The 17,967-nt window shown below is 37.6% G+C and overlaps 1 protein-coding gene across 1 annotated transcript in view; it reads right to left on the bottom strand.

Moving 5' to 3' along the window:
* The window catches only part of cdc73 (cell division cycle 73, Paf1/RNA polymerase II complex component, homolog (S. cerevisiae)), a 333,940-nt gene that overhangs the window by 290,731 nt on the left and 25,242 nt on the right, over nt 1-17,967 (bottom strand). Inside the window, exons 2-6 of the mRNA XM_028811023.2 lie at nt 10,277-10,382; nt 6,897-6,966; nt 5,366-5,428; nt 2,161-2,213; nt 1,257-1,345 (exon numbers count right to left, since the gene is read on the bottom strand). Of these exons, the coding sequence (XP_028666856.1) occupies nt 1,257-1,345; nt 2,161-2,213; nt 5,366-5,428; nt 6,897-6,966; nt 10,277-10,382 (381 nt within the window). The remainder of the gene's footprint in view (nt 1-1,256; nt 1,346-2,160; nt 2,214-5,365; nt 5,429-6,896; nt 6,967-10,276; nt 10,383-17,967) is intronic.

Below are 17,967 nucleotides of genomic sequence, written 5' to 3'. Positions count from 1 at the left end.
GAAAGGAATTGGTAGGTATTTTTTTAAAATGAGTTCTTCCATAAGAACACAGAGAAACAGATGAAAGCTAGGTAAGAGACTCTTGTTTGATAATGTTGATGTGCTTTCTTAAAAGGTTTTTGTTTCAGCATTAAAATGTTACACAAATGCAAGAAAGTTTTTGATCAATTCGAGAACCACAGATATAGGAAACAAATTACCAAATAGGGTAGTAGATAGCAGTATTTTGAAGACTTTTATAATGACAATGGATGATATCTTGCAAATTAGGTTGTTTGAAAATCAACGAGTTATGTTGGGATATATAGCCTGTGTAGTGTGCATCAATTATAATTAGAAAATATGTCACTGTGATTTGAGCTTTAAAATGTTGTATATATGTAAATGTAGAACATATCTGCATAAGTTCAGCTTTGCTTCTACACAGATAAAAGTATTTCTCATATAAAGAACATAAGACATTATTTGAGCAGCCAAATAATGCCTTTTTAAATATAAACATGTAGAAAGAAATCGTAAAAACAAGTTTGCAGTTGCAGGTCTAGAATTACAAAAATATCTGATTAGAAGTAAAAGAAAGATGAACATCAAAATTATGTTTTTTTTTTACTGGGTAGATATTGTAAACAATATTTCAATAATATATAAGGTACTATAATACTGCTGCTGTCCATTCTGTCTTCAATTTGTTAACATCCAAGTACTGTATTGTCTTGTTGGAATTTATCACACCATCCAGTTTTGATATATTTTCACTGAACCAAGTCACCTCAACACAGCAGAATATGATAGACAAGAAATGGCCTTATTCCTGCTGTAGCAAATTCATGTTTGATGATGTTGATGCTTTTTATAGCTGTTTATTTAAAGAAGATAAAGCAATGCTAAAAAAAAACAATGCTTCTTTTCTCCAATGTTTTTTTTGTCCTCTGCTTATGTTTTAAGGTATTTTAAGGAAGCAAATGGGCTCAAGCTCTTTTACCTTAAGCGTTAGACTTGAGGTAAGAAGTGTCCCTGCAAAATTCAACCTGCTCTAATAAAAATAATCTTATGTTCAAACATACCAAGAACTGCACTGACATACTTCCTACACATAATCATTTAGCTTTAAGCCTTTCCTCCTTAGCCTATCGTTTCTCTTTCTGTGTCCTAACAGTTATCTCACCACACAAACCACGTAGGCAACTAAACATTTTTAATGTTACCTTAGTTGCTTAATGAAAAAAGATATACAAAAAAACCCACACTCTTTTTACCTAATTTGATCTGTTTGTACAATGCCTTCTTTGTGCCCTTCAAGACGAGCAGCCAATCGCTCTTTGTCAAGTCGTACACGCTCTTCATCCTTGAGGCAAAAAACAATTTATTTTCACATCTATGTTAATATTGTACTTTTCAAAATACTAAAGTAGATATAAGGAAAATATAAAACTGTGATATTCAGTTGAAAACATTAGCATATTAGACAGAATATAGAAGACCTTAATTATTAATCTATTACTAGCAAAATAAGCTTTGTAAACAATGAAAACAAAAAATATGTGAAGACATTGGAAATTTGACTGTTTTATGACAGGAGAAACTCAGAAAGTAAAGATGTTTTTGGTCTAACAGCTCGACTATACTGCCCTCATGTGGTAAAGGTGAATATGTATTAATAAATCATAACCAGAAACACTAGTTTCTACACTGCATTTATTCAGAGATAATGGGTCATAAACAATGTTATTAATTACGATCAAAAACAACTTTATGTGCAAGGAAAGGGAGTGTTAAAAATTAGCCTTTTGCATATGTTGTGTTTTCAATTACAATATAATTTACACTTTCTTTCTTCTCATCAAGCGTCTGTTTTTCAATTTGGTTTTGAACAACTATGAATTGGCTTTCAGGCAAATACCAGGCCATAGAGCAATGTTAAATAAAAACAGTAAAACAACCATAAGTAGTAAATAAATTAATGTACAGAGAGTTTTTTGAAAGTAAATGTAAGCATTTAAAAAATGTAAATATTTTAGAAACAATGACAATTATAAAACAAGTATAGCACAACCAATAAAACCAATTATTGAAAGAATTACAAAACCATAAAGAGTAATAAAGAGCAATACAATTAATAAAACAGGTGAATGTGTCAAACACACATTGCATATGTTTTACCTCTATCCTTGGCTTTTTTGCTTCTGCCGATATATCATCTCCAGCTCTTTTAACTGCAAAGAAATATGCATTTATAAAAGAATGTTGGAAAATTATTTAATCTTTTACCCATTCTCAAATTAAATCAATTTAGAATCAAAAAACCTAAAATGTACAAGTTTGGGATGTGGGGGAAAATTAGAATTTGAGGGCTATCAGAAGAGCTTCAAAATGCACACAGTTAAGCAGACAAAGAAAACAGTAAGTTCATCGCCTTTTTGCAGAAGTGATTTATTGAGTTTAATGCAGCTACTTGAAGCTGCCCAGGAGATAACTGACCAATTCCAAGTTCTCTAGACAACATGGTCTTACACCAATAGATGACATTAAACCACAAAGCAGCTCACCAGAACACAAGAATAAATAAGTTAAGCTTACATTTAATAAAAAGTGAGCTCCTCTGAAGACCATATGATGATCATTCCCCTGTCCCTGACCAGCAGTTACCTGTAAAGCTTTGGCAAGTTTATGTCTTCGATTTTTTTGTTACATACAGGGTGAGCAAAAATGAAGTACCACATTTCACAAGGTCACTGCGCGAGGAGCAGGCAGCCCAGTGAATTGGGGGGGTCCTTTGATAGGCGATCCCTTGTAGTGCGCACCATGCTTTCGCTGTCTAAGCGTTCTACAAAAACAACTAATCCATCTGTGGTATTGTATAAGGAAGTCAGGAGTGGCAGAGAAATACGTAAGAGTTGTACAGGATATGTACGAGGGAAGTGCGACTGTGGTGAGGTCTGTGATAGGAGTGACGGATGCATTCAATGTGGAGGTGAGATTACATCAGGGATCAGCTCTGAGTCCTTTCTTATTTGCAATGGCGATGGACAGGCGAGATTCGACAGGAGGCAGGGTGGAATGGGTGGAGAAGAGTGTCAGGAGTAATTTGTGACAGACGGGTATCAGCAAGAGTGAAAGGGAAGGTCTACAGGACGGAAGTGAGACCAGCTATGTTATATGGGTTGGAGATGGTGGCACTGACCAGAAAGCAGGACACAGAGCTGGAGGTAGCAGAGTTAAAGATGCTAAGATTTGCACTGGGTGTGATGAGGATAGATAGGATTAGAAATGAGTACATTAGAGGGTCAGCTCAAGCCGGACAGTTGGGAGACAAAGTCAGAGAGGCGAGGTTGTGTTGGTTTGGACATGTGCAGAGGAGAGTTGCTGGGTATATTGGGAGAAGGATGCTGAGGATAGAGCTGCCAGGGAAGAGGAAAACAGGAAGGCCTAAGCGAAGGTTTATGGATGTGGTGAGAGAGGACATGCAGGTGATAGGTATAACAGAACAAGATGCAGAGGACAGAAAGATATGGAAGAAGATGATCCGCTGTGGCAACCCCAAACGGGAGCAGCTGAAAGAAGAAAAAGATTGACATCACTATAACTAGCACTATTTTGAAAAAAAAAATAGAAAATTGAACTGTAACTTCAGTATTCCTCCTAACGGTGATGTCCCAAACTGGAAAACACTTCTTCAGTGGGTGGCTAAATTTAGGCAGATGGGTACAAAATTGAACAGAAAATCTCCAGACCCTCCTTGGACTGTACGAACACATGAAAACATCCAAGCTGTAATGGCATCAATTTTGCAGTCTCCTAGACATTCTGCGCATAAACATGCTTCTGCTTTAGGCATTTCCAACACTTCTTTGAGGAGGATTTTGCATGAAGACCTTAATTTCTATCCATACAAAATTATGGTAGTGCAGGAACTCACTGAGAGAGACTGGGAGAGTCATAGAGAGTTGCGCGCAAACATTCTGCAAACCGTTCATCGAGATGCCATTGGCATATGCAATGACGAGGCATATTTCCATTTGAATGGTTGCATAAATAAGTGAAACTTTCGCTACTGGGCTGAAACCAACCTTAATGAACTTCATTAGACACCCTTGCACAGTGAACATGTTACAGTTTGGTGCGCCGTTGCAGAATTTGGCATCGTAGATCCTTATATTTTTGAGGAGGGGGGAGCAACGGTCACTGTCACTTCAGAACATTACATTGAGACCTAGAGACCTTTTTGGGGCCCTAACTGGAAGAAATAGATGTGATTGATGTCTGGTTTCAACAGGATGGAGTAATAGCTCATACAGAACGGGGATCTTTGCAAGTTTTGCAGGAGATGTTACCGGGGAAGGTGATCTCCTAGTGTGGCGATGTCAGGCAGCCTTCACATTCGCCTGATCTTGCTCCGTGCAATTTCTTCTTGAGGGGCTATCTCAAGTCAAAAGTATACATACACACACACACACCTACCTCAAAACCTTGCAGCTCTCAAGGACGCTATTTGCCTTGAAATGGCTGAACAAGTCATGCGAGCGTTCAGAAATTGTCTTGAAAAATGTACCGCTAATGATGGCCACCACCTTGAAGACATGATTTTTAAAACACAGTGAAAAAATCTATTTTGTATACCCTTTCTTGTATTGTAATGAAATTTATTTTATCTTGTTGCATTTTTGTAGAATAAACATTTGAAATGTGGTACTTCTTTTTGGCTCACCCTGTATATACACTTATCTGCAGAATACTAGTACGATTAAAATGATGTCAATCTGTAACAAATACTATAAAGCCATTTTCATGTCCTTTTACATTTCTCATGGAAGTATTTTCCCAGCTTCAATCTAATAATGAAAACTCTGTACTAAGCAAGTGTAATTCAGAAAACGAAGATATTTTTTGAGATTTGTGCTTATAAAAACTGTGGAACATGATTCTAACACAGGCATATTCTTCCACCAAAACTGATGCTCTTGGGGTGACATGTTGCTTACACAAAGCTAGATAATGTAATTAAAATGTATCCAATTGAATGAAAATTACTAATTACAAAGAAAGTGTAATGTCAACCCATAATTAAGAAAAAAAACATTTTAAAGAGCTTTATTAAATATATTTACAGAATGAAGTCTGTTGAGAAAGTGTAAAATATGTACAAAATATGAAGATTTTAATAAATGATAACAGAAACTGGTATTGGTGAAATGCTTCTGGGTCTTTTGGCAGAAGTATTCATAAAATGTATGTGGAAAGATAATAGTACTTAAAAACATAACACTGAAATGTGTGTTCAAACTTGCACTTAAATTACCTTCAAAAGGTTATATGCACACTTCAGAAATAGTGTCACATTCAAGAAAGTTACTACAAAGCAACATACCTTGTGTGGGTCTTTGCAAGCCAATCTCAATTGGCGCACTCCTGTCAATGCTTGCAGAAGTGGCTAGAAGATAAAACAAAGTTATTTTTTTCTAAGGTATAAAGTGTGTCTACCAAAATGAAACTTTGTTTATTACACATAACAAACATTTCAATATTATCTGCCTCCTAAATGATGCATGATATGAACGAAACTTAAGACATAGTAGATATGTATATTGTCACCTACTGCAATATGACAATAACATTAAAAAAATCTAGGATGACCATTTCTTTCTGACATGGAAAAAACAAACAAAATGTTTAATTCACATCTATAATGGCATCAAAGGAAGGAATACATGATATACTAAAAAGTAATTTACACCATTTCACTCAAATGGTGACAAATTATATTTTCCCGTTAAACCCTAACAAACAAGTTCATATTAATACTTTGAAAATAAGGTATTAAAATTTAACGTTTCTAACTTTAAAGGAACCAAAAAAATATTATTTTAAATAAAACAAACTTCTTTAAACTAACCCATTTTTCTATGGTGGACTTTAGTAGTGGCATACTATTAAAACCTCTTCGGTGTTTTCTTGAACATTTTCTTTGCACATGACATGCCCTTCTGAGATAACAACTTTGGGATTACATAGTATGAAACAACCTAACACATGGGCATTCTGGAAGCATCTGCATTTTGCTCCAAGTATAATAAAATTGCAGAATTCCGCTATGTTTTGAGCTCTTTTTTTCTGCTAATTACTTGTGTCTACTGTACGCCTCAATTTTCAGCAGGTATTATGAAAATTATTGAGTGCAATCAAAAATCACAACATATCCACTATGCAGTAGCTAATAAATTAATCTGGACCACAACACAGTTTAAAAACGTCAATCTTTCAACTACCTACAGAATAGAATTGAATTTGAAACATGGATTATTCCATGAATAAGAAAAACTATACAACTCATCAGGCTACTTGTACAGGCACTGGCAATTTAATGTATTTTTTCCTATGACATCATGTTGGCACCGAAAAATCATCAATTAAGTACTGTAGCCACAATGCCAAGCTAAGCTTCAACAATGTGTACATTTGACCAATACCTTTGGTCTTAAAGCCAGAGTTCTGATGCAGACTTTTTTGGCCAAATTGTTTATTAGTGGGAAACATTGTAAGAATTGGACAAAAGCATTAACACCTCTTACAACGATTAAACCTGGTTTGTTTTTACTCTAAAAGTGTACATTCAAAATAGAATATGACGGGTTGAGTTTTGCTATGCAGAAATGAAGAACATGCACACCAGGAGACAAAGTTTCCAGCACAGAAGTTTGTATAACTAAGTTAAAAAATAAAAACAACAAAACCACTGTGGTGCTCTAAATGTTCTTATCACAATTAATGTATAGCTTTACTATTAAACATTATGCGTCTTAACTTTGGTCACAAGACAAGACATTTTTAGGTTTAAAAAAATCCATCTACAAGCAATTTAAAATTTCCTAGTCAACTGCAAAACTGTATTCTATACTTACAGCTTTCTCCATTCAGATAAGCTAAGAGATCTTTTCTGTCTGGTCTTCTTACAACAGGAATGTTTTCAGTCTAAAAATATTTAGAATATATCCCAGTTAACCAATAACATAAAAACGATGCACAGAATTTTACCACTTCTTAAAATACATGCCAAATATCAGTGTCATCTTCAACAGAGAAAAGATGATTCCAGGATGCCAACCATAATAAACTTTTCCACCCATCTTTCATTCAATGTCTGTGTTCTTTTGACAATTTTAACCCTCTTTTTATTTGCCAGTTTCACATACATTTTTTTTGAAACCCTACCTCTACTTTCTACAGCCACTGACCAATTGGTGTATAATTGTTTCTCACAAAAACTAGCACCAGCATTAAAAAAATATGGCCTGAACAAACAGTAAGTCTACATAGTGTCTCATTTTAATAATCACACTTCCGCATGCTGTAATTTTTTCTTTCTTTTAAGAATGGGGTTGTGTGTTAACTAGTGTGTTAAGTTGTCAAATGAAATGTCATTATGTGAATATAATTTGAGTAACAGTTAAGTAAGGCAAAAGCAAACATTTGATTGTTTATTTTACCTGAGCATCATGTTACTTCAGGTACACCATGCAATACTGCCATAATTTTCCAGATGTGTTTTTGCTCATCACTGCCACAATCAGCCTTTTGTAATCTTGAACGGTTTGCTTGCACTATCATTAATAAAATGCTCAGCCATCGCCTTCTTAAACACAAACATTTACAACACAGTTTGGGACAGCTTTTTCTTAAACCCCAGCTGTGCTTTATGATCAACTGGTGTACTATGTGCAGATTTTTAAACACTTTCTGGCACCCTAAAGTACTGTTCTATTTAGGATCCTGATCTTGCACATTCTTAAACTCGAGATACCATACTCCTTGTTTTATGCTAAAGCTATCAAGCATTCATTAGAGCAGGGATGTCGAACTCCGGGCCTGGACAGCAGCAGAAGCTGCAGGTTTTCATTCTAACCCTTTTCCTAATCAGTGGCCAGTTTTCACTGCTAATTAACATTTTTTCCCTTCATTTTAATACCCGTTTTTAATGATTTAGTCCTCTGAATTTATTCCTTTCTTCATTAAATAACAGCCAAACAGAAATGAGATGTGAAACAAGCCAACAGATGACCAGCTAAACTGGGATTTCAAACTCCAATCAATTTTCACTCCAACAAATCTCTTAATGAGAAACTGATTCTTGCTGTTAATTAAACCAGTTATTTAATTCCATGGCTTGTTACTGCTTTCATTTTGTCACAGCAGACATTTCCAAAACTTGATTTTTCTGTTTTTTTTCTAAGAACACTGTCAAAATGTTTTGGTGACTTACCGAGACCATCACCTTTCTTTAATATCAGATATTTTGTGATAAGCACAGCTGGTCATGTGGCGGCTTGTTTTGTGTCTCATTATTGTTTGGCTGCTAATTAATGAAAAAGAGACAACTAAGAGGTCTGAGTCAAGTTAATTAAAACTAAGACAAAAGAAGTTAATTAGCAGCAAAAACTGGTCACTAATAAAGAAGATGGTTAGAATGAAAACCTGCAGCCGCTGCGGCCCTCAAGGACCGGAGTTCAACCCATGCATTTGAGTAACATAAGCTATGACAGTGGGAAATGACTGCCATATTTCTGATTTTCCGATTATTATGATGGCTTTAAAAGTACCATTTTAATGAGCATTTTCAGTGTCAGCAATGCACAATCACATCAGCCAGTGGTTTTAAGGTGGCTGCCAGCATACAATAAAGGCAATTTTTGTCTGGGTTTCATATTTTAAGAGTTAAAGCCCCAAGATGCCACCAAAAGGCCCTGCACCTTCTAAGGCTTCTGGCTATGAAAACGTGCTTGCATGAATTACAGTACATATAGCAGTAACATCAGTATTTTACATTCTAGCACTGCGGGAGATATAACAGTATAGTACTGTGCAGTATACGGGTTTACCTTTACATTCTATTTTTAGGTAAAGTATTAAGCGGAGTTTGAAATTAAAGTGTTTTGGGGGCATATTTAGGGTTTAAACCAGTGTTTCCCAAACTCGGTCTTGGTGAACCCCTATGGCTGCAGGTTTTTGTTCCAACCAGCTTCTGTTTTTAATTGAACTCCTGGGCTAATTAAGTGAACTGATACTTCCCAAGTTCTGTGTTTAGGGAACAATATAGAAATTAGAAAACTAAGTTTGCTAAAAATATATATATATATATTATATATATATTAAAATGTACCAAGCAGTTATATAGGAATAATGTATTTTTTTTCTTTTTAACAGTATTTTCATCTTGATTTTCATTCTACTTTTCTAGGTGTTCCAATTGTTTAATTGATCCATTATTTACCAATTACTGGGTCTGACTCTAAAGTAGTTGCAGCCTTTGATTATTCACTGTTGTTTGCCTGGGTGTCTGATCTGCTCGTTTTAAATTGTCATTATTAAGATACAATGAAGAGGGAAAAACTGCACAGAGAAAGGGCAAAGTATAATGAAATCAACAAAAGAGAGTTAAGCATTTAAATCTATAGCAAAAGCAGAAATATTTCTAAATGTCTTATAAATGTAAAAATCATGCTGCTGTGCTTTTCTGAATGTTAAATAAAAGAAAAAAAAACAGCTAATTAAATGAGATCAGTGCTATCAGGTGTTGTCAATGATTAGGAATCCGGTTGGAACAAAAACCTGCAGCCACAGGGGGTCCCCAGAACAGAGTTTGGGAAACACTGGTTTAAACTAAAAATAGACTTTTTTTTTAACCACATCCAATCCATTTTTCACAATTTGCGGGTGCTCTAGGAATGTAAGCCCTGCGAATTTTGGGGGTGTATTGTATATGTAAACACTAAAATGTTTGTGTTATTCTATAATAAATTTGGCTTTTTATTTCAAATATGAACAATGGTGTTTTAACTCCTTGCTCCACCTGAATTGTTTTAACTGTCTAACTTTTGGTTTCTTCTCATGATTAAACTGTATTGCCCAGTGAAGTGAATCACTTGAGTTAAAACCATGTTTTGTTTGTAAAACTGAAAATGACTCGTTCCTTTCATGATTGTTTTATGCTGTCCTCATAAACAGTCAGAAACAAATAAAAATTGCAAGGTTTAGTTCAAAGTGTAGGAGAAAAACCAAGAAGAGAGAAGAACTTCACAATAACAATATTGATTAGCAGTTTTCTACAACTACAATCTTGGCAACATGAACACAACATAGCTGTACAAATGTGAAATGTTTGGTCAGATTGAGGCAGGGGGTTACATAAGCCATGGCAGAAGTGCAACGCTCAGAAAAATGTACAAGTGTAAGACAATACATCAGCACCACTATATAACAATTCAAACAAACCAAAGATACTCACTGCAGCTCGACGCACGTAGGAAGGGTGAGGAAGATGGACATTGTTAAGAAGGAACAAGATGGAATCCAAGGTGTAATACTCCTTGGGTTGACCCTCTTTGCCCGTGCTAAAATGATAGAAGAAAAAAAAACTTGTAATTTGATCAACAAAAACTTTTTTGTTCTTCAAGTTTTTTGTTTCCATATTTTTTTTCACAAATCCAGAACAGATGACAAACAGATAGTCTTTGAGAACAAAATTAAAGGACGGTTATTTGATTGATTAGCCTGAAATTAAAAGTTTTGTTAGTTCTTACACAGAAATAACAAACCACTAGTTATCAGATTACGGGTCAAAATGAACCAATACAGGTTAAGGAATTTACATATTTTTTAATTATGTGTAGTACTATAGTATATCATTAATATTAATTTTAACTTGTTTTCAAGCTGTTATGAGTAAATGCTTCAGAAAAATAACATGAACACAGTAAAATAGATTATTACCACAGCAAACAAGTTGGAAAGCATAAAAGTAGCAAAAATACAGGCAAAGAAGCCAATCCCTTCCCCAACCACAGTATGGCACCCTTTCTCTCTCTCTCTCTCTCTTGTACATAGCTTTTCACTTTGGTTTGTGTACATTTTTTTCTTTTCTAAATTACGCTTTGTTTTTAAGGTAATCAAACACCAGTCAAAAATAAATGGTTGATCCAGCATATGGAATTAATTGGCTACATCAGGATGTAATTTTTAAGAAATTAATAATACAGGGAGGTCTTTCATATTCACCCTAACAGCGCTAGCACAGCTCTGTTTTATACAGTTCATTGGAGGAAATACACCCTTTACCAAAAGTACACTTTTCAAATATACAGGTGCTGGTCATAAAATTAGAATATCATGACAAAGTTGATTTATTTCAGTAATTCCATTCAAAAAGTGAAACTTGTATATTAGATTCATTCATTACACACAGACTGATGTATTTCAAATGTTTATTTCTTTTAATGTTGATGATTATAACTGACAACTAATGAAAGTCCCAAATTCAGTATCTCGGAAAATTAGAATATTGTGAAAAGGTTCAATATTGAAGACACCTGGTGCCACACTCTAATCAGCTAATTAACTCAAAACACCTGCAAAAGCCTTTAAATGGTCTCTCGGTCTAGTTCTGTAGGCTACACAATCATGGGGAAGACTGCTGACTTGACAGTTGTCCAAAAGATGACCATTGACACCTTGCACAAGGAGGGCAAGACACAAAAGGTCATTGCTAAAGAGGATGGCTGTTCACAGAGCTCTGTGTCCAAGCACATTAATAGAGAGGCGAAGGGAAGGACAAGATGTGGTAGAAAAAAGTGTACAAGCAATAGGGATAACCGCACCCTGGAGAGGATTGTGAAACAAAACCCATTCAAAAATGTGGGGGAGATTCACAAAGAGTAGACTGCAGCTGGAGTCAGTGCTTCAAGAACCACCACGCACAGACGTATGCAAGACATGGGTTTCAGCTGTTGCATTCCTTGTGTCAAGCCACTCTTGTACAAGAGACAGCGTCAGAAGCGTCTCGCCTTTGGACTGCTGCTGAGTGGTCCAAAGTTATATTCTCTGATGAAAGTAAATTTTGCATTTCCTTTGGAAATCAAGGTCCCAGAGTCTGCAGGAAGAGAGGAGAGGCACAGAATCCACGTTGTGTGAGGTCCAGTGTAAAGTTTTCACAGTCAGTGATGGTTTGGGGTGCCATGTCATCTGCTGGTGTTGGTCCATTGTGTTTCCTGAGGTCCAAGGTCAACGCAGCTGTCTACCAGGAAGTTTTAGAGCACTTCATGCTTCCTGCTGCTGACGAACTTTATGGAGATGCAGATTTCATTTTCCAACAGGACCTGGCACCTGCACACAGTGCCAAAGCTACCAGTACCTGGTTTAAGGACCATGGTATCCCTGTTCTTGATTGGCCAGCAAACTCGCCTGACCTTATGGGGTATTGTGAAGAGGAAGATGCAATATGCCAGACCCAACAATTCAGAAGAGCTGAGGGCCACTATCAGAGCAACATGGGATCTCATAACACCTGAGCAGTGCCACAGACTGATCGACTCCATGCCACACCGCATTGCTGCAGTAATCCAGGCCAAAGGAGCCCCAACTAAATATTGAGTGCTGTACATGCTCATACTTTTCATGCTCATACCTTTCAGTTGGCCAACATTTCTAAAAATCCTTTTTTTGCATTGGTCTTAATTGATATTCTAATTTTCCAAGATACTGAATTTGGGACTTTCAATAGTTGTCAGTTATAATCATCAACATTAAAAGAAATAAACATTTGAAATACATCAGTCTGTGTGTAATGAATGAATCTAATATACAAGTTTCACTTTTTGAATGGAATTACTGAAATAAATCAACTGTCATGATATTCTAATTTTATGACCAGCACCTGTATAGCATCCTTGCAATTACTATAAACTATAAAATTCACATCAAAATATTGATGCATTTCATCATACCATATGACAAAAACAAAAGGAGAAAAAAAAACTGAAAATTTTATACAGGTACAATTCCGTTATAACGAACTCCCAGGGACCTAAAAAATATGTTGTTGTAATAAGATTCTGTATTTGTTACTATAGTGCTTTCTTTAACTTGTATCCAGGCGTTTGCAATCTTTTCAATAGCTTCTTTCACGTTATTTTTAATCTCTTCCTGCCTACAAGTTATGCTGATGAGAATTTTTCTCAGCATTTCCTTGCGATAATACACTTTCAGGGTGCGAACGATGCCCAAATCCAATGGCTGAATCGCTGCTGGGCAATTGGGTGGGAGGTATTCAAAGCGAACATTATCTGAATGTGGGTGCATGTTGTGGGCAGCGCAGTTATCACAGTCAGGAGCCGAATCATTATTTCTTCTTCATATTGTGAGGTTTCTGAACTCTTTTGAGACCCCCCCACTCCCCACCCAACGAGAACGACACGCTGAAGTGCATCCTGAAGCACGATTGCGGCGTCTGTGGAAGATTGTTTGTCCATTGCTGGTGCAGGGCAATAGGAGGCTCACATTGCTGCAGTGAAGCGCCACAGAAGCAAATCATAAAAGATCGGGGTCGCGCTATATGTCCCTGTCTTGCACCCCAAAACACAAGGCTTAGTCTCAGTACTTTAGCAAAACCAGCTTTATTCAGCTTGAAACAGGAACGGCACAGTTATTTATCGTAGCGGGATCTGCCACTCTGCTATACACAGACATAGCAGTCAGGCAGGATCGTGGCTAGGTCAATGATCAAGTAATCCTGTTACAGTATCTGCATTTACAGTTTACGTGCTCCTAACCTTGCATCACCCATCGAGATCTTTTCGGTTTACTTTGGCACAGCATATCTGTGAGCCTGTTATTGCCCCGTACAAACGCGGTGATCGCACTTCAGGACGCTCTTCGGCTTGCTGTCTAGTTGGGGGAGGTCCCAGGAGAGTTCAGAAACTTCACCTTTTCTTGAACGAGTGCCGCATTAATAGGAATGTTTCTTGAACGAGCATCACCTAACCACATAAAAACGGCTTTTTCAATGTCTTCAAATACAGCAGTTCACATACGTTTGCAACCCGAGATTTTTCTACTTTTTTTTTTTTGCTTTGTCTTTCAAGAAAGTTGACAGTGTCGATGGCAAAATTCCGAATTCACTGGCAACGTCTTTTTTCTTTTTGCAGCAATCGAGAGCTGCAAAAAAATTTAAGTTTTTTTTTTTTCTAACATGAACTGTTATTGTTTTTCTGTGTCTGCCATTTCTATTGGAGGGTAACAATTCTAATGGATGCTTTTCAAATGTTGATGAGCAATAAGTAAAAGGTATCACTGAAAACTGCAGGAAACAAAGGCAAAAAACCAGAACGAGGAAAGTTCGAAGAAAGAAAAAAAATTACAGTGTTTCTATTTGGAGATCGTTGTGCACAACTGAGCTGTGGCCACAGAACTAACTGCTCTGTGGATGATTCATTCAGGCATTTCAAGGTCTTTTGTGCACTTCGTAATAATGAAAGTATCTGCTGAATGTACTTCATAGTAACGAGATTTCTATAGACTTGTGTCATATGGGGAAGCTGTCGGGACCATAAAAATACATCGTTGTAATGAAAATTTCATTGTAAAGATATTCGTTATAATGGAATTTTACCTGTATTTGCAATAACTGAATAAGTAAACTGTTGCTATTATAATAAAACTAAGCTTTGACACTCTTGATTCTACCTGATGTTATACTGTCTTTTTACTTCTGCATTCCTAATTTGTATGTTGACTACGTATTCAGCAAAATGACAATTTCTTTGTAAGACTGGCTACTACAAAACAAGAAGACCAACACAACCATGAGCACAACACCGTAAACTATTAAATAAGTCATGTTATCAACCATTTAAAAATGGAAGTTAGATTTGCTTAAAATAGAAATCCATGCTGCTTAAATACCACATATGTTTTGCAAGGCTTGTATAAAAACAAACATACATGGCTTTCTAGCCCACATTCACAATTAATCAAGCACCACGTCATAGAGTAAGCTTAATCACTCTGAAGATGGCTTATACTGCAAATCGGTTAGTTTAGGTAGTTAACTAGGTTTAAAACCAGATTTAATCACAGACTACCTGTGGTCTACAAGTATTACTCAAGCACTCCACAAAACCTTAAGATACATAAGTTAATTACAAACTCACTCACTCACTATACTAAATAAATATAACAATATCTGCACCACTGAATGAACTTTAAACACACCCATCTGATTTTCTGGAGGACTGGAACAGTAACGTTTCATTAACTTTGCCATGTGTGGACACAGCACACATCCCAGCGGAGCAAAGCACACTACTGCCACCATTTGTGCTTAATAAGACTTCTTTTAGTCAGCTGTGCACTGCTAAATTACTAAGCTGTATCATACAACTACAGTAACAACTTTTAAGTCATTCCTTTCTGCTCCACTCTGTTGTAAATGTTCATTTGTTTACAAAATGACCCTGAATTTCAGTCAGTTACACAAAAACAGTCCCAAATAAAGTGATGCTGACTCTGTCTACAACAGATGCATAAAAAACCTGTTTATTCAAATACTTTGTAAAATTGTTAAAAAAAAAAAAAATTTATAATGGCGCCCACCGTGGCTGACATATTTGCTTTGCTCTCCTGACTTCAGCAAGTTTTTGTGTTAGTGATATCATGTCTTTTAAACTTACAACTAGCTTGTGCAGTATTGCGATACAATCGTGAGGAACTTCTGGACAATTGCAGAACCCTCATTGTGCCAAAAATCAGCTTGCTGGATTTGGATTCCTTCCCGCGGCTGGACTTAGCCAACATCAGCCAGCAAGAGACAGTAGCTTTGTCCTCCCATGAGTGGCGTAACCACACTCAGTAAGTCCAAGGCGGAGACGAGGAAAGAAAGGCGGGCTACACGCCAGGCTAAAGGCAAGAGCTACAAAACCACCGTTGTCTAGCCTGTAACTAGCTAATGTCCACTCACCTGTAAACAAGATGGATAAGCTGAGAACCAGAGTAACCACCCAGCATGAGGTAAGGGATTGTTGTGCTCTTATGTTCACGGAAACCTGGCTCTCGGAATGTACACCGGACTCCGTGCCACAGCTGCACACACATTCCTTGCACCGTGGAGACTGTACATCAGACTCTGGGAAGAACAGAGGATGAGATGTTTGTTTGTATGTGAACAGCAGATGGTGTGTGGATGTACAGGTAGTCGTAAAATTCTGTCTTGCTAATATTGAACTGTTGATGACGTAATGCAGACCTTACCTGCCGAGGAAGTTCAGCGCTGTGTATCTGCTGTCTGTTTACATTCCACCGCAGGCGGATTATGTAACAGCACTTGGGGCGCTTCATGATGTCATCAGCAGACATGTGTCAGTCCACTCTGATGCAGTTTTCATTGTGGCTGGTGATTTCAATCAATGCAACCTGAGGAACGTCCAACCCAAATATCACTAGCATGTATCTTTTCTAACAATGGAGTGTAACATTCTCGACCAAGTTTACAGCAATGTAAAGGACGCCTACAGAGTAGTGCCATGCCCCCACTTCGGTCAGTCAGACCATCTATCAGTGTTTCTGTACCCAGCCTACAGACAACTCGGAGGCGGAGTGGTGGCTCTGAGGCTAGGGATCTGCACTGACAATCGGAAGGTTGCCGGTTCGAATCCCGTAAATGCCAAAGGAGACTCTGCTCTGTTGGGCCCTTCAGCAAGGCCCTTAACCTGCAATTGCTGAGCGCTTTGAGTAGTGAGAAAAGCGCTATATAAATGCAAAGAATTACTATTATTATTATTAACTCTTCAAGAGAGCTCCACTAGTAAGTAATACAATCAGGGTCTGGAATGAAGATATTGAGCAAACTCTTCAGGACTGCTTTGAGAGTACTTACTGGGTTGTTTTTAGAACTGCCTCTTTGAGGGGAGACTCCACTGTTGACTTGGAGGAGTATGCTGCTGCTGAAACTGGGTATATCAGCACATGTGTTGACATTATCGTTCCCATAAAACTCTAAGCTCTATCCAAATAATAAGCCGTGAGTTAATGGGGAGGTGCAGTCTATGCTGTGTGCCCGCTCTCCTGCATTTGTCTCTGGTGATGAAGATAACTATAAAAGGACCGGATATGACTTGCATAAAACTATTAAACAAGCCAAGAGACAGTACAGACTGAAGCTGGAGGATTATCCTGAGTCGAATCAACCGCCATAAAGCAGAAGGCCCTGACTCCATCACAGGGCGTACACTCATGGCCTGCTCATAGGAGTGGACCGGGGTCATCACGGACATATTCAATCTGTCCCTGACACAGGCATCTGTGCCCTCCTGCCTCAAGACCACTACCATTGTGCCCCTTCCAAAGAAATCCCAGGTGAGCTGTTTTAATGACTATCGTCCCATTGCACTCAACCCTACTATGACGAAATGCTTTGAGAGACTAGTCATGGCACACATTCAGAAGTCAATTCCAGCAACCCTCGACCCCCTACTGTCGAAATCGGTTCACTGATGATGCAGTCAAAGCTGCCATCCAAACAATCCTCACATACCTGCAGAGCAGGGACACATATGCAAGAATGCAGTTTACTGACTATAGCTCGTTGTCCCTTGGAAACTGTGCAATAAACTTGTCTCCCTTGGATTGACATCATCCCTCTGCAGCTGGGTGCTGAATTTCCTTACAGACAGACCCCAGTCAGTCAGAGTGAGTGGGAAAACAGACATCAGGCACAAGAACGATCAACAAGTTCGCTGCTCTACACCCTGTTTACCTATGACTGTGTGGCCTCTCAGAACAACACAAGCATCGTTAAATTTGCTGATGACATTACAGTCAAAGGTTTGATTTTTGGGGGGTTAGAGAGACTGTGGCAGGACTTGTGGCCTGGTGTCAAGAAAACAACCTCTCCCTGAATACAGATAAAACCAAGGAGATGATTAAGTTGACCAAAGGAAGAGGAAGTTGCAGCCCACTCCCATTTACATTGGTGAGGCTGAGGTGCAGAGAGTAAAAATCTTCAAATTCCTTGGAACCCACATCAGCGAAGATCCGACTTGATGTTACAATACACAACAACTCATTAACTGAGCACACAAAAGACTGTTCTTCCTGAGGAAGTTGAAGAAATTTGGCATGCCAACCAAAATCTCACCAATTTCTACA

The sequence above is a fragment of the Erpetoichthys calabaricus genome, chromosome 10 (genome assembly GCF_900747795.2).
Source record: "Erpetoichthys calabaricus chromosome 10, fErpCal1.3, whole genome shotgun sequence".
Lineage (NCBI taxonomy): Eukaryota > Metazoa > Chordata > Cladistia > Polypteriformes > Polypteridae > Erpetoichthys > Erpetoichthys calabaricus.
Note: the sequence above shows the minus strand (reverse complement) of the source record. Positions and strands in the feature narration are given on the sequence as shown.